At 47.3% G+C, this 24,625-nt stretch overlaps 1 protein-coding gene and 1 long non-coding RNA gene across 3 annotated transcripts; one reads left to right on the forward strand and one right to left on the reverse strand.

Moving 5' to 3' along the window:
• Positions 1-17,559: 17,559 nt before the first annotated feature.
• On the reverse strand, positions 17,560-19,174 carry LOC124678143. 2 transcript variants are annotated; one of them, XR_006994351.1, is made up of 5 exons: positions 19,093-19,174; positions 18,819-18,868; positions 18,633-18,718; positions 17,893-17,982; positions 17,560-17,823 (listed from the first exon to the last, which is right to left on the reverse strand). It is a non-coding gene; the product is annotated as an uncharacterized LOC124678143 (long non-coding RNA). The 2 variants fall into 2 exon arrangements; XR_006994350.1 differs by having other exon boundaries at positions 17,560-17,828.
• Positions 19,175-22,007: 2,833 nt separating this feature from the next.
• On the forward strand, positions 22,008-22,919 carry LOC124672480 (LEAF RUST 10 DISEASE-RESISTANCE LOCUS RECEPTOR-LIKE PROTEIN KINASE-like 2.1). The gene has a single exon (XM_047208701.1). The coding sequence runs from the start codon at positions 22,047-22,049 to the stop codon at positions 22,917-22,919; it is 873 nt and encodes a 290-aa protein (XP_047064657.1). The 5' UTR covers positions 22,008-22,046.
• Positions 22,920-24,625: the final 1,706 nt, after the last annotated feature.

Genomic DNA, 24,625 nt, shown 5'->3' on the forward strand with positions numbered 1-24,625 from the left:
TTGGCGACCTCATTTATCATGCCTTATTTACATATTGCTATATTACTATGCATTTTGGTTTGAAAAAATGCAGGTGCAACCTATCAGCGTACAAGCGTACGATGCAGTGATGTCTCCATGACCAGATTGGCCAGAGCGAGCACGCCTACGTTGATAACCCCGCGGTGATATCCTGGAAAGGAAATGATCTCATAAGCATCCTCCAGGAAACCTTTGATAATCTCCGGAAGTACAAGATGATGTTAAATCCAACCAAGTGTGTCTTTGGCGTACCTGCTGGAAAACTCTTTAGCTTCATCGTTTCGCTTTGCGAAATCGAAGTGAACCCGGAAAAAAAATCAAGCTTATCCTTAACATTTCAAGATCAACTTGACTCAAGGACATACAATGACTCACTGATTGTGTTGCAGTAGTAAGTCGATTTGTTAGGCGACTTGGCAAGAAGGCACTACCATTGTACAAACTACTAAAGAACACAGACAAATTTCTCAGGGATGACACAACTAATACTGCACTCAAGGAGTTGAAGAACATACTCTCTTCCGCACCCGTTTGGGCGGCTCCCATCCCATCGGAACCAACGTTCCTATACCTGGCAGCCTCAAACGGAATCATCGGCATGGTTATCGTGGTAGAGCGAAAGGAAGAAGAGAATGAATATGGATTCCAACTACCTGTCTACTACGTCAGTGAGGTATTGACGGGATCCAAACATCGCTACCCTCACTTCCGAATCTAGCCTATTGTGTTTTCCTAGCTAGTCGGAAACTAAGTCACTACTTCCAGGAGAATCTAATGACAGTCGTGAGCAAAGCTCCGCTGAACACTATCATCAATAATTCCAAAGCCACCGGCAGAGTAGCGAAGTGGGGCATTGAATTAGCCACTTTTGAGATAAACTACAAACCAAAGGATGCCATCAAGTCACAAGTTCTAGCAAATTTCATTACAGATTGGACTGAAGCACCTTCGAACACGCTGGTGCCAGAAACAGAAGCTGACGTGGGCATTACCCTTCGGGTAACCGATATTGCCCTACCTTGCACGATCCAGCTGGAGGCCCATGAAGGTGTCCGATGACAAGATGGGCCACTTGGATGGAGCAGTAGAAGATTCCTTGGCGGGCAAGACAAGGGAGGAGCCGAACAAGGAAAGTTTAGAGATAAAACTACTGTAAATCTAGTCGTACTCGGTTAGACCTCTTGAGACCTGGCCTCCTATATAAAGGCTAGGAGAGGGGCTGCCGAGGGGTACGTACAATCTTAGCAATCTTAGCCACCAAAAGTCTAGAGCTAGGTCGTCGCAACACTTAGCCTCTCGACGAGATCTTAGCCGGACCCTTCGGCACCCCATTTGTAACCCAATATTCTCATAATCAAGATCAGACAGGCAGGACGTAAGGGTTTTACCTCATCGAGGGCCCCGAACCTGGGTAAATCGCTCTCCCCGCTTGTCTGTGAACCGATGTCTCGTGTCAGCTTGGAGGATTCCATCAACCCTAAGCCCCTATCGGAGGGCATTTCCGAGGAGCACCCTCGACAATTGGCGCCGTCTGTGGGAACCCTGTCAGCACAAGATCGGTCATCGGCAGATCCAGTCATGTCATCGGCAGCTTCATCGACACCATCATTGCGAAGTCTGGGAAGCCCGATTCGATTCGGCTCCTACGAATTCACCCCGTACAGCGACTCTTCTCGCTCGAATTTTTCAGATCTACAAGGAAACATGGAGATGACCTTCGGCAGCGTCCACTACAACATCAACTCAGAAGGAATCCTTCGACTGCTGGAGCCGCTCGCCTCCATATCGACAGGACCAAGCACGCCATCCTCAACCGACCTTTCGGCTGGCCTGACGGACTCGGCGAGTTCGTTCACGCTATCGACTCCTCGTTCGACGTCTTCCATGTCGGTTGGATCTGACGACCCCGCATCTTCGGAGATGACCTCGTACTAGTGCTTGCACTGCGATACCAGGCACGGGCTAGGATCAAACAACACGCCATTCATCTGCAATGCCCAGTACTCATCGGGAGAAAGCAGCATCGACAACATCATCCAAGGTACTACCCGAAGAACGGCACGCCACCAGGTTTATGTCGCCAATAACACGGGAAACGCAAGGCACAGGGGAGACGGAGATCACACCCCCCGCTCCAGCAGACGAGCGAGTTTCGAGAACAGCGCCAGCAACATCAACAGCGATTACACCATCGCGGATGAGGAGTGGGTAGCGGCCAAGGCAGCCGTACTTAACAACACGCCGCTCCCTGCAGGAACCTCGGTTGGGACCCTCAACGCTTATCGCTCTATACTAGAGAAGAACCGGGAGCACTTATCGAAGGAGCAAGCCGCCCTCGAGAGACGCTTAACTGCTGCAGAACAATCTAGGAGAGGTTCGCGAGGAAGCGCCTCTCGAAGCACTCAAGGGGCGGGCAAGCACCGATCAAGATTATCCAGGCTCTCGGAAGATGACGCCAGGGAAATAACTTCGAACCTGACCAAGTCTTTTATGACCATGGACACCGCGGGCATGCCACGGCCAAAAACCGTCGCAGGAGCAACTGCCAATCTCGCGGCATACCTCATCAATCAGCGCCCTGAAGGTTCTATGGCCCAAGCCCATCGAGGTGCCCTAGAAAGCCTTGCGATACTGGGGGACAACCTGGTCCCGCGGAAGGAAAAGACCACGCTGCAGGCCAGTGGCTCAAGGCATCATGCGAGAGACGCTCGAGATGAAATGACTCAGAGCAGAATTGACAAAGCAAGGCGACGACGCGCCGCTAGGGAGGAATACGACAGTGATTCTTTGGATGAAAGCCGGGAGAACGATGGTGAGCTAAGGGGGGCCGATTGTTTAAGCTACAAAATCCGCGAGGCGGTGCCCCCCAGAAAGTTCAAACCTACTCCTACTGATGCCGCCAAATACGATGGACATCAGGAAGCGAGGTCCTGGATAGACGACTACTTGCAGACTGTGATTCTGCACAAAGGAAATCAGATAGCAGCAATGCAATGCTTGCAGCTTTATTTAAAGGACTCAGCACGAGCTTGGTTAAGAGGTCTGCCAAAAGGTTCTATCAAATCATGGGACGACTTAGTAGACGCTTTTGTTGCCAATTTCCAAGCAACATACAAAAGGCCCGTCGGGATTGAGGAATTACGGCATTGCCAGCAAAAGCAGAAGGAATCGATGCGCGCGTACATCGGGAGATTCACCAAGCTCCTGAACGCTGCCGAAGATGTTTCTGTTGACAGAGCAATCGATGCCTTCAGTGACGGCATCCGACGGGAAAGTTACATAGAGGAACTCGGGCGTAAAAAGCCAAAAACAATAACCAAGTTAATGGAAATCGCCAACAGCTGGGCTGATGGCGAGGACAACGTACGAAGGCCACGACAACGCAGTGATGACGAAGATGACGACCAGCCGAAGCATGATTCGGGTGGACGAAGGGATCGTCACAAGAGAAGGAAAAATCGCAACTACGATGATAGTAATTTGGTAGCCGCAGGATACTCTGATCGGCAGGACGATCGAGACGACGACAGACGAGACGATCGGCAGGATGGTAATCGGAATAATTCTGGAAACCGCGGCAACTACAAACCGCGACCACAGAGGACTCCTGAGCTACCCTTCGCTGAGCAGATCAACGCTCCTTGCTACTTGCACTCATACATTGATTCCAAGGATAACAAAACAAAGTCAAGTCACCTGCTCAGAGATTGTAGGCAGTTCCTTGACATGGAGAAACTCATCCGGCAGAAGCAACAGCAACCACCACCTCCGCCACCACCACCACCCCAGCACCAGGTCCAGCAGGCTCAGCCTCATCAACCCAGTGAGGCGTTTCCACCACCACATGGGCAGATGAGCATGATCCACAGGACAGGCGTCTCAAGAAGAGAAATGAAGAAGCTCACCCGAGAGATTAATCTGGCAGAAAGTATCATGGCGAACATCCCTGAGTATGTTGAGTGGTCGTCTCAGAACATTACGTTCAGTCGAGCAGATCACCCGATGACCATACCAAAACCAGGACACGCTGCCTTAGTAGTCGAGGCACAAATCGGGGGGTTCAAGATGAGCAAAGTCTTCATGGATGGTGGGAGCGGGCTAAACCTGATATTCGTCGACACAATCAAAAGTATGGGGATCACCATGAGGATGCTAGAAGAAACAGACACATGCTTCCATGGGATTCTCCCAACTTCACCGGCGTACTCTCTTGGCAAAGTTTACCTGGACGTCGTCTTTGGCAAAACCGACAACTTCAGGAAGGAAAAGATCGAGTTTGAAGTAGTGAATTGGGAATCACAGTATCACGCTATACTCGGGAGACTAGCTTATGCCAAGTTCATGGCTGTACCGCACTACGCATACCTCAAGCTGAAAATGCATGGGAACAACAGGACAAATATCACAGTTTATGGAAGTTTTTCACGCTCGGACAATTGTGATCGCGACTTTCAGAGGATTGCTGCGAAGTTTGTGTTAAGACAAGAAATTGTCGACCTTCCGCCCAAGTTGTCGATACGTGAGATTAAGGAGGAGAAACCTGCCAAGGAAATCAAGAAGAAGCCAGCCGACCTTGCTCCAGAAGCTTCAGCAGCAAAAATTCCGGCAGATGATGGCACAACAGGCAGCAAGACATTGGCAATCGCTGCCGAGACCCCCACTGCAATCAACGACGCTTCGAAAACCACCAACATGGTAGACAAGCCAGAAGATAAGAAGAACCTTTCCCTTGCTTAGAATAGTCGAATAATGTTTAGTTCTACCATTTTATTTTCAGGGCTTCTCCCTTTTTTACGCCCTTTAGTCCCGTGTTTACCTTATTAATGAGAACCTAAGTTTTGATTCCTTGATAAGCATTGCAGTAATTCGGAGCACCTAATGCCCATCATTGTAACCTTTGCTTACACCACTCGGTGAACGATGGTGCAAAGCAATGCGCGGCAAAAGACTGTGTTCCAAAAAAGCCTCTTCGAGTGCTAACGGATGCAAAAATAGGCAAGGATGATGATCTTTCCCTCTGCTATAGATGCCTCTACGAGCGCCGTAAATAGCAAGAGTCTGGAATTATACAACCCACGTTCAATATTTTACTTATGGAAATATCAAAGGACAACGGGTTTATCGGTAGAGTTAATGCTCTCGATATGTTCGGGAGCTGCTGTCGGAACATACATCGGTTGAAAGCAAAAGTTGCGCATACAACAGGTTTAGCAAGACCTGCAACACGAGCTGATCACTCAAACAATTTGCTGACCAACAAGTGCACATACGTTCGAACGGGCAATTAAGATTTGCTCCTTAAAATTTTTTTGCCAGTGGCATCAATACGGTAAAAGTACATATACATGTACCCACCGAACTTAAAGTTTCAACTATGTAGTCCAAACGCTTGGATGAAGTAGCCTATTTACAGTAAGAACTTAACCCTGATTTACTCTTGCGGAGCTTCTCTTTCATCAGGTACCCTTGAATCCTTTTCAAGCTTATCAACAATTATATTGGCGGGTAGCACTACCTTCGGGTACAACGTCTCTAAAGCACCAACTGCGTTGGTGATAGAAAGCAGATTTGTCGAAGGATATCGTGCAAGGACAAGGGAAAGTGTAAACCTGGCTCCTGCAAAAACCTGAGCTCGCACCAAGTCTCGAATTTTCCTGGTGTTCCCAAACTCAGACATCAATGTCAACAGCGTAGGAGGGACCGCGTTCAAAGGAAACATCGTCTTCCAAATTACCCTCAGGGCTTTGTAGCACTTGTCGAAGAAATGATGGACCTGTTGGACCCGATCTTGGAATTGCACGACAGCCGAAGCTTTCGAGTGCTCCTTCCAGAAAATTTCTTCGGCTGATGACAGCTGAGTCAATGCATTCACGCGCTCGTGAATTCGCTTGTTCTCTTCAGCACGGTTCAGGGCTATGACTAGCAAAGGAATTAATGGAAAGATTAGACAATATGTTCGACAAAGAGTAATAAGCACGAGGACCAAGAAAACTTACAGTTCAAACTTTCAGTGGCCTTATGCAGTTCAGTAAGAGCATAGCGCTCTATGTTGGCTGCAATTTTGCCCTTCTTCCTGACAATGGCAGCCAATGCATAGGTACTGCGCAGATCATTTTCCATCTGCGCAATCCGATCCTTCATGCGTTGGACCCAATCCTCTTCAGAAAGAGCACCCGAAGAATCATCGGCAAACGCAGACACTGGGAAAATCTGCAAAGAACAGCGTTAGAGGCATGCTGGACCGTTTCGCTTCAACATCAGAAGTTACTCCCATCGGGAGAGTGCAAGTGAAAATATCATAACAAGCGTGTACTAGCAACATTGCTAGCACGAAGTTTATTACAAACACAAGTTTTGCGACAGAGCATCGTTCCACATCAAATCAAAGGAAAGTTTGTTACAAAAGTCAAGGGGCTTGAGTCTGGGTCGATAAACTTGGGCCAGCCGATGTTTTCTTCGATGAAACTAGCTCGAGGAGTTGGCGTGCGCACTTAAGAGCCAACGTTTTGAAGATGCCTAAATCAATAAACTGCCTATCTTGATCTTTCGGCAACTCCTTAGACATCTCCTCAATATTGGCCTTGAAGCCATGACCCATCATAAGTTGGAAGGCTAGGAGGGCACCATAAGTACGCGAAGTACGTTTGAATACCTCGATAACCTCCTTGGTGTCGACTGCGAAGGCGTCAATCAGCTGCCCCAGAGTCTTGTCTTGACTAATCTTGGGGAAGATCATCGAGTGCATCCGCGCCATGGCACCTTTGCCCTTATCAAGGAGCTCCCGTGTAAGCTGGTGTGCGGCAAGAGTCATCGACACATTGTTTGCCGGAGAGTTGTTTGGAATTTTATCCAAAGCATCAACAGGGATGTCAGCGGCCTCTGGAAAGGGATGAAGTGGGAAAAATTACTATCAAAGGATTAGATTTGCAAAGTAATAATCGATAAGGAAGCATAAAGAGGGATTACCAAGCAAAGCCAATGAAGATTGGCGAAGAAGATCATCTTTTTCGGCTGCCCGAGTTTCGGCGGCCAGCCTGGACGCTTCCTCTTCCTTCAGCTTCTCCTTTAGCTTGCCAAGTTCCTCTTTGAGGGAGTCGACTTCTTGGCGAGCTGCGGCAGCTATTTTGACGGCACCGTCCAGTTTTGAGGAAGAAGATTTAACTTCCTCCTGCAGCCGAACCTTGTCTGCCTCAAGGGAAGAGAATTGGGAGGCGAAGGCCTCCAAGGAAGATATAACGCCCCGCAGATCCTTAAGAAAAGGGGAAAAACAAATGTTTGACAGAGAACCATCAATCAAGACAAATTTATGAAGATTTATGAAAGACTTACAGGTTTCCCTGAAGGAAGGGTCGTGGCGGTAGTAGTCGGAGGAACATCCTTCCCTTTAGAAAGGGAGGAAGCAGTCGATATTTGGGCCGCGGGGATTGCAGTAGGACCCGAAGCTTCGGAAGCTGCGACGTCAGGCAAAGCGGCATCAGATTTGGCCTTCTTAGGCGGGGGCTTGATGAGACCTTCGTCACTGCAAAACGGAATGGCTGGCAAAAGTTAGGAAAGAAATACGAATGGAGAAAGCAACATACGGATTCCAGGAAAAAGGCACTTACGAATGAAAGAGATCGTCTTCATCAGCAAAACCCACGGTTGATCTCTTCATAGGCGGAGCTTTGGCTTCTTCCTCAGCTGCATTAATAAAGGTATCACGATCAGCATCGTCATCACGCACTGATCCTGCTGTGTCGCAAGTATCATTGGTTGAGGGTGAAGGATCGGCAAGGACAGCTTCAGAGTCTATCGGATCATCGCGTTCATTCTTTGAGTTCGTATATTCGACAGTGCGAAAATGTTCAGGAGTTGAGGAATCTCTTCCCTCGGAAGTGTCATTTGGTAAATCGTGCAGGTTTTCAGAAATTATGAGAATTTGTCGAAGAAAAAGTGAATAAGAACAATAGTAGTTGTGTTGGCAGAATGAAATGGGGTAATGAGATTATGAGAAGAAAGATTTACCTCTATCAGCGGATGATCGGCATCAAGGGGAGGATAAGAAGATGTCAATGGGATCGAGTCTTCCTGGCTAAAGAGAGTAAGGCGGCAAACTTCATCAAGCAGCTCCTTTTCCGACGGTTTAGCGATTTTTATCCTGGTTTCATCCTTTGGACCTGAATACAACCACATTGGACGATTCCTGGCCATGATTGGCCGAACTCGACGTTTCAAGAACACCGCAGCCACCTCTGTACCAATGATGGTTTGGCCGTCGTTTTCTTTGATTTTAAGAAATTTGGCAAATAATTCATCGGCTGTTGTCTTTTCGTCGGGTGAAAGAATGTTCTTCCAAGAATGCTTGGGCTTGGCTTCAAGGACATCGACAAAGCAGGGAAGCTGGGATTCGGTTGTTGAGGAATCCTTAACATAAAACCATTTCAGTCTCCATCCTTGCACGGACTCTTTCATTGGGAAACTGAAATAATTGACCTCTGAACGAGCAACAAACCCTACTCCCCCAATAACGAAGGATCCGTTGCTACTACTGTATCTCTTTACGAAGAAAAGTTTCTTCCACAACCCGAAGTGAGGCTCGATGCCTAGGAATGCCTCGCAGAGGGTAATGAACACAGCAACATGGAGGATTGAATTTGGGGTGAGTTGCCATAGTTGGATTTCATAAGTCCGCAGAAGATGATGAAGAAACTCGTGAGCAGGAAGCGAGAGACCCCGATACAAGAATGACAGGAACATCACGGTAAAACCAGCAGGAGGATTGGGCCGAGAGATCGCACCTGGGAGAATCACGTTCCCCTCATCGGAGGAGATTAGCCCAAGCCTCCGGGCCCTCTTCTCATCACGCTTTGTGACGGAGGACGCTTGCCAGTCTCCGGGTTTGACTACGGTTGACAAGCTCGGTGGCGCTGGCGGCGCCGGAGCTGGGGGAGGAGCATCTGGAGTGCTCCTCTTCGAAAGATTCGAGGAGGCCTTAGCGGCGGCGCCACCGCTCGTGGATGATGTCTACGCACGCTTCTATTCCTGTAGACAGTGTTGGGCCTCCAAGAGCAGAGGTTTGTAGAACAGCAGCAAGTTTCCCTTAAGTGGATCACCCAAGGTTTATCGAACTCAGGGAGGAAGAGGTCAAAGATATCCCTCTCAAGCAACCCCGCAATCACGATACAAGAAGTCTCTTGTGTCCCCAACACACCTAATACACTTGTCGGATTTATAGGTGCACTAGTTCGGCGAAGAGATAGTGAAATACAAGTAGTATGGATGAATATGAGCAGTAGTAACGGCGCCAGAAAAGTGCTTGCTGGCGTGCAGTTGATGGTAGTAATGTTGCAGGAAGTAAAGATGCAGTAAAACAGTAAACAAGCGATGATTGCAGTATTGGGAAACAAGGCCTAGGGATCATACTTTCACTAGTGGATACTCTCAACATTGATCACATAAATAAATAAGTTCTCTTCCTTTGTGCTACATATACTCTTGTTTGATAATGAACACCATTCGTTGTGTAGGGCTACAAGAGCTCCCTCAAGCCGGAGTTAACAAGCTCCACAACATTCGGCATTCATATTTAAGTAACCTTTAGAGCATAATAGATCTTTGCAATTTAAACCGAGTACTAACATAGCATACACACTTGTCACCTTTACACTATGAAGGGGGAATGAATCACATCAATACTATCATAGTAATAATTAACTCCATAACCTACAAGAGATTATGATCATAACCTACGCCAAGTACTACACGATGCACACAATGTCACCATTACACCGTGAAGGAGGAATAGACTACTTTAATAACATCACAAGAGTACCACATAGACTAATAGTGATACAAAGCTCATATGAATCTCAATCATGTAAGGCAGCTCATGAGATCATTGTATTGAAGTACATAGGAGAGAGATTAACCACATAGCTACCGGTACAGCCCTTAGCCTCGAGGGAGAACTACTCCCTCCTCATGGGAGACAGCAGCGTTGATGAAGATGGCGGTGGTGTCGATGGAGAAGCCTTCCGGGGGCACTTCCCCGTCCCGGCGGCGTGCCGGAACATAGACTCCTGTCCCCCAGATCTTGGCTTCGCGATGGCGGCGGCTCTGGAAGGTTTCTCGTACCGTGGCTTTTCCGTATCGAAGATTTAGGTCAGGGACCTTTAAATAGGCGAAGAGGCGGAGTCGGAGGGGGTACGGAGCCGCCACACAATAGGGCGGCGCGGGCCCAGCCCTGGCCGCGCTGGCCCCATGTGTGGGCCCCCTGTGGCTCTCCTCTGGTGGCTCTCGGGTATTGTGGAAGCTTCGTGGAATTCTAAGATGCTGGGCGTTGATTTCGTCCAATTCCGAGAATATTTCCTTACTAGGATTTCTGAAACCAAAAATAACAGAAAACAGGAACTGGCACTTCGGCATCTTGTCAATAGGTTAGTTCCGAAAAACGCATCAAAATGATATAAAGTGTGAACAAAACATGTAGGTATTGTCATAAAACTAGCATGGAACATAAGAAATTATAGATACGTTTGAGACGTATCAGTGGAGCTGGCGGCGGCTGTGGGGTTCTTCTTCTTCACCATCGTAAGATCTGAAGAAGATCTAAGAAACGGTGGTGGCGGCACGACGACTGTGAAAGAGAAAGGTAGAAGAAGGATAGGAGGATGCTGCGGCAAATATGAGAGAATGCTAAGGATGCTTTTTCTAAGAAATTTTAAGAAGAGGACCCTTTCTCCGTTGTTAATCGCGGAGATTGAGGAGGCGCCTTGGTAACTGTGCGAGGACAGCAGATATTACTTAAAAACAGAACTAGGCAGAGGTAAAATGGGCCCAGCGGGTCGCGTCTTGTCAGTCAGGATCAGGATAACAACAACGTCATTAGTGGCGTCATGAGGGGCGACCGAAGCATTCGAAGAAATATAAAAATTATCGGATGGTGAACTTGAGTCTATGTACGGATCACGAGCATCCGCACCTAGACTCGGGGGCTACTCCCATCGGGAGCACTGGACGCGCACCCGATAGAACTTTTTTGCACTCCAGGATCATGCCCGGAGACTTGATTCTGTGTAGGGTGACGTTGTTTTGCCATCGGCAGTTAACCAGCAAAAGTTGGGCACGTTATTCATTATCCCTTGCGTATGGAAAACTTATCAAAGAGAACAAGCCTTGATACAAATGTATCGGATGGCCCATGAAGACTTGTAGCAAAACTTCGGCAGAGAAAAATGATCGAGTGGTACAACTTGAGTCTACGCACGGATAGCCAGCATCCGTACCTAGACTCGGGGGCTACTCCCATCGGGAGTGCTGGACGCGCACCCGATAGAAGATGATGATGCTGATACAAGATGAACAGAACAATCCAGGAGAAGAACATTAGGTGGAGGCATGCTTTATTATCTACCCGAACTATCTTCGGCTAGACACTCGGGGGCTACTGACGTGGGCATTACCCTTCGGGTAACCGACATTGCCCTACCCTGCACGATCCAGCTGGAGGCCCATGAAGGTGTCCGATGACAAGATGGGCCACTTGGATGGAGCAGTAGAAGATTCCTTGGCGGGCAAGACAAGGGAGGAGCCAAACAAGGAAAGTTTAGAGATAAAACTACTGTAAATCTAGTCGTACTCGGTTAGACCTCTTGAGACCTGGCCTCCTATATAAAGGCTAGGAGAGGGGCTGCCGAGGGGTACGTACAATCTTAGCAATCTTAGCCACCAAAAGTCTAGAGCTAGGTCATCGCAACACTTAGCCTCTCGACAAGATATTAGCCGAACCCTTCGGCACCCCATTGTAACCCAATATTCTCATAATCAAGATCAGACAGGCAGGACGTAAGGGTTTTACCTCATCGAGGGCCCCGAACCTGGGTAAATTGCTCTCCCCGCTTCTCTGTGAACCGATGTCTCGTGTCAGCTTGCAGGATTCCATCAACCCTAAGCCCCTATCGGAGGGCATTACCGAGGAGCACCCTCGACACTTGGGTCATGCATTTTAACGGATCCAAGCAACATCAAGACTCAGGGGTTGGAGTTACCCTGAAGTCATCAACCGGAGAGGAATTGAGATACGTTCTCCAGATTCACTTCCACGCTACAAACAACATGGTGGACTACGAAGCCCTGCTACACGTATTGCTTATCGCAAAGGAAATTGGAATCAAGCACATCATATGTTGTGTAGATCTTGACCTAGTAGCACAGGAAGTGGCCGAAACTTGGAACGCCTGAAACTCCATCATGGCAACTTATAGAGATGAAGTTGACGAGATGGCCAAGTGTTTCCTCGTATACGAAGTCAATTACGTCAACACTGCAGCGGACATGCTATCCAAGCTCGGATCCGGCGGGAAGCCAATTCCGCCTGGAATTTTCCTGGAGCATCTTTGGGTACCATCAGTCGAGGGTGCAGACCCGGAAAATCCAGAACACGCAAGTCCTCCGACCAAAGAAATTATTTCCGTGGTTTCGGCATGGAAAAATCCTTACATGGATTACCTCATAGATGAGAAATTGCCTGAAGAAGAAGTTCTAAGGAGGCAGATCATGGCAAAGTCCTATGTAGTAATCAATGGACAGCTCTACAAACATAGCAGATCCAGAATTTTCTAGAAGTGTGTTTCACAACAAGATAACATTGATGTACTTAGAGAGATACATCTTGGTGATTGCGGGCATCATGCTGCTCCAGATCCCTCGTATTAAAAGCTTTCCGACAAGGTTTCTTCTGGTTGACCGCCAACAAAGGACGCGGAAGACATTGTCGAGTATTGTCGTGGGTGTCAGTTATATGCAAGACAACCACACGCTCGAGAAGCAGGGCTGAGGAGCATCCCCATCACATAGCCATTCGCAGTTTGTGGTCTCGATATTGTCGGAAAACTGAAGAGAGCTTCCTCCGATTTTGAGTATCTCCTAGTTGTAGTCCATAAGTTCAGGAAATAGATTGAGGCCAAGCCTGCGAGGAAACCTGATGGTGCATCAACACTAAAAATTCTCAGAGTCCTCGTGGTGAGATTTGGTCTCCCACACAATATCATTACTAACAATAGCATAAACTTTGCAGTCCGAGAATTAAAGGAACATTGTGATGACGTTGGGATCTGGTTAGATCTAGCATCTGTGGCCCATCCATAATCTAATGGACAAGTTGAGCATTCCAATGGCCTCATTCGTAGTGGGACAAAACCCAGACTCCAAGCACTCTTGCGTCGAGCTGTAGGAGCTTGGGCTTTAGGAAACTTTCCAAGTAATATCGTCTACCGTTTTCGAAAGAGCTACAAAATTCAAAGTATATTCTCAAATGAAATCATCAATGTGTACATGTTTAGCGAAGTCCCGAAGGCTCTGTTATTAGTAAACATACCATTCATTGGGATACAATTGAGGATTTTGATAAATTTGCCTTTTAGCAACGTTTAGATTTCTACTATGAGAGAAAGATTTAGATTTCCGGCGAGATACTTTGAGGTCATAAATTGAATTGAGCATTGCCTCATCCAAACCCACCTCAGAAGCCTCACCAATAAGATGCGAAATAAGATGACCATCAACTATGGCACTCACCTCTTCCTCATCGATTGGGTGGTATCAGACTTAGTTGAGGCCTTTGGAATGACGTTTAATCTATCCAATACCATATGTCTCAAAGCCTTAGTTGAAACTACAACCACCTTCTCACTACTACCCAACAAAACACCTACACTATTAAGCTTTGGAAGGAATCAATGGCGATGAAAAAGATAAAATAAAATGAAGGTGTGTGCCGGGGTGGTGAGTCTCAGAGCATCTCCAGCCGTCTCCCCGACGATGCCTTTGGCAGCCCTTTTTTCATTCGGACGGCGAAAAATGGTCCAGCCGTGCTCCCGGTTCCTCGTTTTCGCCCGGATTTGGACTTTCATCCATCCAGCGAGCCCATGTCATCCCCCCCCCCGGGCACGCTCGGGGAGTCCAGGGGAAATAAAAGCGCGGGAAACGTCGAGGAAACTTCCCGCGCGCCTGGTGGCCCCGACTTGTCAGCGAGAAAGGCCAGTCTTTGCCGGACGTGTAGCTTCCACACGGCGAGTTAATATCGTCGCCTCGAATTCAAGCGCGGCTCCCTCTATTTATCGTGGAACTACCGCGTCTGGCCGCATTCACCACCACTGTCTCCCTTCTCTCCGCAGCCCAATCTTCTCTCCCCAATCCTCCTCGAGCGAGCAATGGCGGGCTACGGCGACGGTGCGGCGAACAACGGCTTTGGCCGGCGGTCGCTGCACCAATAGGAGGCGCGACCGCTGCACATGGCGGGCTACCCGGCGCCGCCGGACTTCCACGCGCCCGGAGGATGGCGCCTGAGCGCGGGGGCGTCCCGATCCCGCCGACTCCGGTGGGAGGCGACGCGCTTGACGCTGAGATCGATGTTGTGCTCGTCACCATCAGCGACGAGCAGCGCGCCGAGGAGCAATACTTCCCCGACAACTACGCCGCCTGGAACGAGTTCTTCCGTCGCAGGTACGAACGAGAAGTCTTGGTGTACGAAAGTCCTCCCCCTCCTCCAGCACGCAATAACGCCGCCGGCCACCGCCGCTGGTGGAGCGTGCCGGGCCGCACCCTCGAGAATGTGCTCGTGCACATAGAGGGTGGCAACTACCCCGTCCTAGGGATGCCGCCGGCGGCGGCGGTGCCTTCTGTGTCGCGCCGACACGGAAGCTCCTGGATGCCACGATGCATGGCGTCGTCGTCCTCGTCGGGGTCGTCGTCAAGGTCTGCGACGCGCAGCTGCGGATCCGGTCCACCAACAGCGACACCGAGGACGACGGTGAAAACGGAGCCGGCGTCGCCACCGCCGACCAGAGGGCGCAGCAGCGGCACCCTCGTCATTTGCGAGGGCGCGCGCGCCTCGTCATCACCGGCGCGCGGGAGGAAGACGAAGATGAAGAAGGAGGACGCAGCAGCGGCTGCTGCGCCTGACCTCGCCGCCGAGGAGGCCGCGCGGGCCGAGGACGCAGCGGTGGCCGAGGCGATCACGAGGTCCCTCCAAGACCTCGTGCCGCCGACAATGCCCTGCAGATGGACGCGGCGCTCGCCTGGTCCGAGCAGGACCCGGGAGAGAGGAGGAGGCGGAAGCGGCCGGCGGCCGTGTGGACCTGGCCGCCGCGGCTGCAGCCGCCAGAGGCGCACCGCTCATCAAGCTGGAGGACTCCAGCGAGGATGAGTAGTACAAGCCATCGCCGCCACGCCTTAGCGACCCTGGGCAGGGTCCAGCCGTTGGGCTCCCGGCCAGAGCAGCCAACAAGGGCCGCCAACGCAGGACGGCGGCGACTCCAGTGACAACGACGACGACAACTACACGGCGTTCTACCGCCATTTCGGCATGTAGAACGACGTGTTTTAATTTTAGTTTATGTTTCCCTCTGGCCGAATTCAAATATATTACGAATTCGGCCTATATATGTAAAAACTCGTCTATATATATTAAATATCTCTAAATTTCGCATAAGTTTGAACGTTTTTCGTATATTTATGTTTGAATTCAAATACATTCGATCTTCCATTGGGCTCGCCGCTAGGAAAATAGGCCCCAGACCAAGTTTTACATCTATCCGACGTTAAATTGTGCCGGATTTCGGCCTGGGAAGCCCCAACAGCTGAAAATGCTCTCACACAATCTAGAGATGAGGATATGAAGCGCACACAGAAGCATCCGGTGATACCATGTCGGGCGAGGAAGCGGGCGTGCGGACTCCAATCCATTGACGGGCGCAGCGATGCACCAGTACCCCTACACATGTCGGAACTGTGACACATGTCGGAACTGTGCAACAGGGACACGCACCACCATACGCATCGAACACGGAACACGCTGTCGGCTGCTGAGGTGCTGGAGACCGACCCTGATCCGCGCCTGGTTGGGGCAGTGGACAAAGAAACTGTGTCAAATTATACCAAATAGGCGCTCCTAGCTGCATTGCAGTGCTCCCGCACAACGCAGTTTATAGGAAACTAGTGGTTGGGCTGCCCCATGGGGCAGCTCCTCGCCGGTCAGGTGCAAGCAAATCACCACACCTTCTATCTTAAATCTTTGCACTTGGCTAATCTCCTTTTCCCAGCTTTTCACTTATTAGCTTCATGTTTCAAGATCTTTTCTTCACGTGCTGATCTTTGTGTCCTCGTATTTGGTGTGTCCACGGGACAAATCCCATTTGAAATGGATAACACATAGATAACAATGTACTCATGTATCAAGCAACATAGGGTGTATAATTCACGAGTGTATTAAAAACTGAAGACACGAAAGATTGTGCATTGTTGCCTAATTGCCTGTATTACCCAGAGTCTTGAGAAAATAAATAGAAAAGGCAGAGGCCTTTGATACTAATTAGAATGCAAGAACCGTCGCAACAATTTTCTTTGTGTTGAATAACAGAATTCTTTTCTCCTCAATTATCATAGAAAGATAAAAATAAAAGGCTGAGAAGTTGAAACTTTTCTTGACGAAAGGGCTGTCAGCGCAGCTTTTCATGGATTATAGATTAGAGGAGAGTTACAGGATTTGAAGACAAACCGAACCAAGCTGGGAGCGAAAACGAAAAACTGAAGAAAAAAAAGAATACAAAGCACCACAGACTCAGCAGCACCCAGTTGGCCATTATATTCAGTCGTCCATGTGGTCTTCCTAGGTTCAGCATTTTTGAGCGTCCGACCACACCGAAAGGTCCCCGCGGAATCTGTCTAGAGCTTTCAGCAACAACAAGCTGCATGATGGAGCTCCAGGCCTTGCAGTGCTGAAAAGAAACCTGATTGGAAGACAACTGCCACCAATCAAGCAGAAGAGCCCAAATGTGCAGTTGGCGAGGAGGCAAACAACGGATTCAGGTTCAATTCTGCAGAGTGGGCGAATTGGGTTGCAGGGCCAGCCATTCTCGAGGCCTTTAATGCTAATTAGAATGCAAGAGTAGAACACATGCATAGTTGTCTTAACAATTATCTTTCTATTGAAGAACTATATCCGTTTTCCTCAATTTTACTATCTTGAAAAGACAAAGTTTGCTACCTTCAAATGCAGAGATAAGCACACCAGAACATAGATAGAAAATTCCAATCAATAAATCATGTGCTTCTAATTTAGAATTTTAACAGAATATGCACCTACATCTTATACACTATAATTATTAACCTATAAACCAGACTTATATATGCACAGACGTATTTACCACTTTTCCTATGCAAAAGAAGATGTAGCAATTTGTTGTGAGCAGAAGGCACAAAAATATGTAAGGCAAACCACAAACTGATTGAAGGCCTAAGCTGTAAGTCCTTGAATGGCAATAAAATGGATGATATCACAAAGAGGGTTAACCACCTGTCTAGCCTGGACCTGGTGCCCTGTCTGAAACAAAAGTTTTCATGCACCCTATCGTGACCCATTTTATCACAGATTTCCAGCAATACATATTCCGTATTTTAAAAGATATTTCAGAAGTAAACGATTTTTTTTACCAAAAGGCTTCAGTGGGGCACTTGACTTAATGCAAATGGCATGTGTTCATACCTATGGTCCAGGAGCAATTACTAACTTTAACATATTTTTGAAGCAATTACTAACAATTTACCAGTATAGGCATGTGGTCTACTTCATCTGAAAAATATGCAGTACACTTCTCTTCTAGCTTACATGTTATCTGCATTCCCAATCCTCGCCTATACTCAAGGTAGATCAGAGGCGGCTCACCTCTTCTCGAAGTTGATGTGCTGCGGTGGCCAGTGCTACTCCCACCGAATGCCGCAAAGGAGCAGAGCATAGCCATCTCACTATGTACCAGAGCATGTAGACTGCACTATAAAACATGGAAACGGTTTGCGAAAGAACAATAGAAAGATCAATGTTGACATGCAGCATACCTTTCCTCTTGCTGTATATCTAGCTCCAGGAAGATACTGAGGTATTTGCACCATTTAACCATAACCAGTTTCTCCCACTATGACAATAACCTACAAGAAGCACATACAAGAAAACTAAACACGACATTAGATGTACATAATTACACCATACACAGATACTTATAAAGAGGGTAGGTACATTAGATGTACATAATTACACCATACACAGATACTTATAAAGAGGGTAGGTATTTATATTATCAATATAGTTTAAATTTGGGGAAGAATGAAAGGGCTCTGGGAAAACATAAATAGTTGCTTCCTGACAGTACCATCACAGAAGGTTTGCAAAACTGATATTCATCTACAGCCTTGAGAGGTCCATCTCTGTATTTATATACTGGACATCCTAGTTCAACAGGGAAGCTAGCCAAATGAAAGACAAAAAGACTGTTACGGACTACAGTTACAATCCAACTATTATTGAGACCATGAGGAGGTATATGTGTTCCAAACAAATAAGTTCAAAATCTGAGGATAAGCATGAGAGTATGAACACCACAACATGCCGGCATTATCAGCATATGACAACTATGACAATAAGCATGGAACGGAACATAGTTCTACTGCCACTAGTCCCGGATATAGTATTCTTTTACCTTGACATGCAACTTTCTTCAACATATTCGCAAGCTTCACGCATAGCAATATGGTAGAATACATATGTCAAAAATAAATAATCTAAGACATTATAAGCTCACCCTGTAGCGACAAATAATAGAGGTCACCCTGTAGCCACATATAATAGAGGTCGCATGGATTTATTTTTCACAAGATCATTGGTTCTCTGGTGAAAGGAAAAAAAGAACATCATGTCTATGAAGTGAACAATAGTGGGGAAATCTATAGGCAAGAATAATCTGACATTAAAGCTCCATCCATTATACCTTGACCAACTCTGACCCTGTCTTGGAGCTCGACCAACCTCCACAAGAACCTACAAACAAATGGAACCAAACAAAAATTATCTGATTGAAGGAACGAATAAATTTAAAATGGCTAGCCCTGCCAGGTATGGCAACACATTAATAAGGAGATTTGCTGCTCCTAGCACTTCCATAGAACACATGTCTACAAAAAAACAAGTGCGGTAGAACAATTAACATGACTGAGTACAGAGGGCTCACAGATGAAACCCGAAGAGCAATGGTTAGGGCTTACGTGTTCGATGTGGACTATCACTCATAAGCCGATAGGTCCCCCTCCTTCTCTTACGCCACAAATATGGCACCACATCATCCCTGCGCGCCCTCCTGAACCCGCCGCCTCCCATCCTCGCCTGACCGATGCATTGGGCTTTACCATCAATCATTGCAATATAAATAAGAAAATGACAGCATTCCATTAGAAAAAGGGGAACGAACCTGACATAAAGGAGTACTCGATCGCCACTATTCACCGGGTGTGCAACAGTAGCTCGTCGTCCCCGACACGGGAGGAGAGCAGCATCAGTAGGCCGGCTTCCATGTCGCGGCAGCGGCACATCTGGAGGCACAGGTCGTCCTGCTCCCTGATGAGCGTCGGGGCGATGAAAAGGGGGTAGGGGACGGGAGGCAGCTACTGGGGTTCTTGACCTGGTCGTCGCAACTCTGTTGCCCTCTCGCCTCTGCTGCCGCCGCCAGGATGATTGGGAGGGGAGAGAAATTAGGGGTTGGGAGGGAGAGAGAAAAGGTGAGAGGATAGGAGGATGGCTTCAACAATTTTTCCCTGGCTCGCTTGCAGTACAGCTCCAGTGCTCGCGCTTTCTCGCTGTACACTGCAGTACAATCAAGCCGGGCGAGGCGGTACAATTTTCGCCCAGCGCGAGCGCGCCACCGGGCTATCTTGGAGAGCCCTGGGATAGGGCAAAGGGGGTTGCACTTGCTTGTTCTCTATACCAAAAAATAAGTCTTGGGCCCCAACACATGACGACAAAGTCACATGAAGGGACCAAATTGTACACATACATAAGGAGCGACTAAGGCAACGTCCTTAAGCTCAGCTGACGGTTGTCCTCCAAATTCAATTTTGTGACATCTTTATCTGATCTGGTATGCGGTAGTGCATTTTTCAAGTCAAATTCTCATAACCACCACTTCAGATTAGGATATAGTGCCAAAATTCTGATAAAAATTGCTCCCTTCCAAAAGGGCATGAAGTGCAGCTTACTTTCCTGAGAAGAGTTAGACATCATATTTACACTACCAGTATCAATACAACCTGGTCACTTTAAGGATTCGTCTCAAAGAGAGAGATATAATAAACTGGATTTGCATGTTTATATACCTTGAAAGATGATGGATGTCAAGCCGATTCATCACTTTGATGCATACAAAAAAAATAGATTAGAGTTACTGCAACTATTGGATCTTTGAAAATAACATGGATAGATGAGGGGTTGCTCACATGCTAGGAAGCAGTCCATGATTCCTGTAGAAATACAAGAAAAGTAGGAGTCATCAAAAATGATTAGGACAAATCTTGCACCAAATTTTTTCCATAAATGATAGTACGCATCAAATGTACTTACGAAAGCAACAGGAAAAAAATATCACAAAGATAGCCTTTCAGTATAGCTAGATGATCCAGATCCTTGATTTTGACCAAACCATTCGGAATAGTTTTCTGAACATGTATGTGATGTAGTTGATAGTTGCTTTCTTGTCACTGAATTAGCTTCATTATTCCCAAGGAAAATCCTTCTCTTATAACTGAAGCCTTGGCAAGTGACCAATTCATCAAGACAGAGTGCATTGTACAATCCCAAGGAATAAAGAAGTTGCAAAGGGGGCACGATTGAAGTGGGCAGCGAATACCCCGCGCCTGCAGCTCTATAATCCAACATTGAAAGTAAAAAGTGGTAAATTAACAACAACAAATGCCAAATAGCAAAAGGCAACATCAATCAATCAACAGGACGTGAAATCACAAACTATATATCAGTGTGTGGCATACATCTGTACTTAGATGATTAACCCTAAGGTACGCTGATGAATCACATGTACTCCGTGCAACAATCGTGGTTTGCAACTTGATCTATCCATCGATGACAATGGAGAAAATGGATAAAATACAATGAGAAAAATGGGAATCACGTACCTCAGTCCAAACTGCCGCCGTGATGCGCGGCGCTTCGGCCTTCGATCTGTTGGGGCTTGGGGACGAGAGCAAGGGGCGACGCATCCCGGCCATTGGGAGGGCCGTATGGCAATCTAGGGCCGCGCCGGTCGCCGTCGCTCTGGCCGTCGAGCCTCCGCGGTTGAGTTGCTCCTGCCTGCTTCCAGCACGGGCTGACGACGCAGATAAAGCCGTGACGGTGGAGGAGACCAGGAACCGGCCGGAGCCAACGAGAAGAAGAAGATGAGGGCGTCGGGAGCCGCCGCCGCCGCCGCCGCCGCTGGGACTGGGAGATGGAGGAGTTTGCGTGTGGGGAGAATAAGTGTGAGACAAATCCACTTTACCTTTTTTTTCGTTGCTCGCCTAGCTTTTTCTTTCACGTTTTTCTTTCTCTCTCGCACTCGCCAGCCCTCGTGCGCCAGGTGCGTATCGTGGATAGCCCCAGAGGCCTCCCTACCCACACGCACTTGCTTGTTCTCAACAACATGTTGAGGTAAAAATCATCACAATGTCGCAACTAGAGTTTAAAATATGACAATATTTTTTAATAGCGCAAATATGTCATAGTAACAACTAAAGGAAAAAAAGTAGAACATACTCTAAATATATTTAGCCTTTTAGAATACGCAATACATTCGGTTTGTCAACACTCAACAATGATCTTCGTTAACTCGAGATCCATTGCTTTCTATTATGTGCCACATGGAATTGTGTTGCTTCCATATGTGCACTCATTTATGGCTTTCTCATTATGTGGCAGTAGACAAAGGGCGAAAAATAATAGTAGAAGATTTCATAAGTTCTTCCCCTACTAATGCCTTTTCCCTCAAATTGTCTACACAGATACAATAGCAGGCATCTCAAGCACAATGCTCTGTCTGCTTCTGTTTGCATTTTGGTTGGGCTACAAGAAGTATGGATGCAAAAGGAAGTCAAATGAAACAGCAAGAATTGAGTCCTTCCTACAAAAGAATGGAACCATACATCCAAAAAGATACACTTATGCACAAGTGAAAAGAATGACGACGTCTTTCGCTGGAAAACTAGGTCAAGGTGGTTTTGGTGCTGTTTACAGAGGAAGCTTCTCTGATGGCCGTCAGATAGCAGTGAAGATGCTAAAGGATTACAAGACCGATGGGGAGGATTTCATCAATGAGGTGTCTAGCATTAGTAGAACATCTCATGTCAACATCGTTACCCTCATAGGATTTTGCTTGGAAGGTTCCAAAAGGGCACTCATTTATGACTATATGCCTAATGGTTCACTTGAAAGGTATGCGTTCACAGATGACTCTAAAGGGAAAATTACTCTAGGTTCGGAGAAATTATTTGATATAGCAGTTGGCATTGCTCGAGGACTTGAATATCTCCATCGAGGCTGCAATACTCGCATTGTCCATTTTGATATCAAACCCCATAACATTTTGTTGGATCAAGATTTTTGTCCTAAGATATCTGATTTTGGATTGGCCAAGTTGTGCCCTAATAAAGAAAGTGCTATTTCTATTGGTGGTGCTAGAGGGACAATAGGCTATATTGCCCCCGAGATCTATTCTAAGCAATTTGGAGCAGTAAGTAGCAAATCTGATGTCTACAGTTATGGAATGATGGTTCTTGAGATGGTTGGGGCAAGGGATAAGAATATCAGTGCAAACAGTGAATCTAGCAGCCAATATTTCCCACAATGGGTTTATGAAAATTTAGATGAATATTGTGTTAGTGCTTCTGAAATTAATGGTGAGATCATAGAGATTGTAAGGAAGATGATAGTGGTTGGGCTATGGTGCATACAATTAAGCGCTAATGATCGTCCAACAATGACTAGAGTCCTCGAGATGCTAGAAGGGAGCACACATGTCCTTGAATTGCCACCAAAGGTGCTGTTTAGTTGATGACAATCATCAATCAATATGTTTATACATAAGTGTTGAGCACTCGCTCCAGTATTGCAACATTGTAAGCAACTGGAAATTTTTAAGACTTCCATAAAATTATGTAAATTGTGTGAGTCACCTAACAAATTGGCATGTCGTTTGGGGCTTTATATATAAAGCCACGCAGATGCATTTTGTCTAGAAATTATTGATCGAGGGTGACCCATGTACCCTTTTGTGAGTTAAAGAGTCAGTACTGTTGGCTCAGGTTTAAACTTTTATTTGGAACTCGACAAATCTGTACCACAATAATACTTGCATTCTGGGTTACAATTTGGGGTTTCAGGTTCAGAGCGAAAGCGGAGACTACGATCTGTCAACTCAAGGGAGACAAATGCACCATTCTGAACATTTCCTGTCACAGTTACACCGTCATTTCTAAGGGACACTGACGTGCTCTGTGGCAACGGCTGCCTCAGAGTTAGCCAGGACGTGTCATTTGGCCCCGAGTTGCTGAGTTAGAGCATCTCTAACAGATTACGTAAAAATGCAAATCCAAAAGTTCGAGTTCAGTTTTCAGAAAACGTGTTTACGGGTCGCAAAACAGCTGGCGCAGGACAGACCCTATAAATTAAAACTAAAAACAGAATGTTCGAAAAGTCATCATCTTCTTAACTGGTCGCGCCGCTACCTAGGTCGCTCCACGCGGCCGCCGCCCACGCCCTTGGCTGGGCCTCCCCGCGCCCAAGAGCCTGCCGCCCGCGCCCAGCACCCGCCGCCACCTAGCTTAATCGGAAGAGTAACACCACCCAGCTAGCTAGCTAGCAATGAAATCGATTGGATATTTGTGAATCAATCAGGAGATGATTAGCATCAAATAGTTAGAGCTAGCTAGCTCCCATGTAAGACTAGCTCACGTGCGTCGCGCTGCTCGCCAGAATCTGCACGTGTACGCATTCCATGTGTTGCTTGCCTGTACCGCGCCGCTCGCCGGAATTAGTCTATAGCGAGAAGATTCATTGGAAATTGACATAGACATGGTTGGAATTGGAGCAGACCGAGGATATTTGACCTGCGATGCATAATTTTAGCAAAGTAGCCAGAAATCGGCGGCTGGAGGTGATTGTACAGACGGCGGCGCTGGAGGAGTGGTGAGAAATCCGTTCAGTTTTGGGCATGTAAATCGCCCTTCAGTCTGTATTAATAGGGGTCGAGTCTGAAATTTTTTTAACCCCTGAAAAAGTTTTCAGGCCGGGCAACGAGTTCAGTCTCTGTTCTGCGCGCCGCTTTCAACCCAAACTCGTAAATCTACCGAAAAATATGGTTCCGACATGATTTACGTGGCTCTATTAGACACCGACTCCCTTTCGACTGCCCCGAATTCTTCTTTTACTGCTACTCCAAAGCCAGGCGATGACCTGCCTCCTGATTTACAGAAGTACCAGATAAACTGCACAGGGTTAAACACTTTAACTCCAATCCGCCTGCAGTCAGCCTTGCCCTCAGTAACTGTCGGTAGAGGACCAACCTCCTGAATAGGAACTATGCACTTGCCCACTTCCTCTATTACATGTACAACTCTGGACGGCTGCTCACGTTCCTCCAACGGTAACCATAAACCACCACGAAGAAAAGTTTTGAAGTTCGTCCAAGTACAAGCAAAGTCGCCTCGATCAACTGCATCACACCAATAATTGTCCAACTCCTCATCCACACGCCGGTGA

Source organism: Lolium rigidum, chromosome 7 (assembly GCF_022539505.1).
Source record: "Lolium rigidum isolate FL_2022 chromosome 7, APGP_CSIRO_Lrig_0.1, whole genome shotgun sequence".
Classification (NCBI taxonomy): Eukaryota; Viridiplantae; Streptophyta; class Magnoliopsida; order Poales; family Poaceae; genus Lolium; species Lolium rigidum.

Bases quoted from the DNA above. Each gene is read 5' to 3' on its own strand.
- LOC124672480 (XM_047208701.1), top strand. From the start codon at position 22,047: ATGACGACGTCTTTCGCTGGAAAACTAGGTCAAGGTGGTTTTGGTGCT.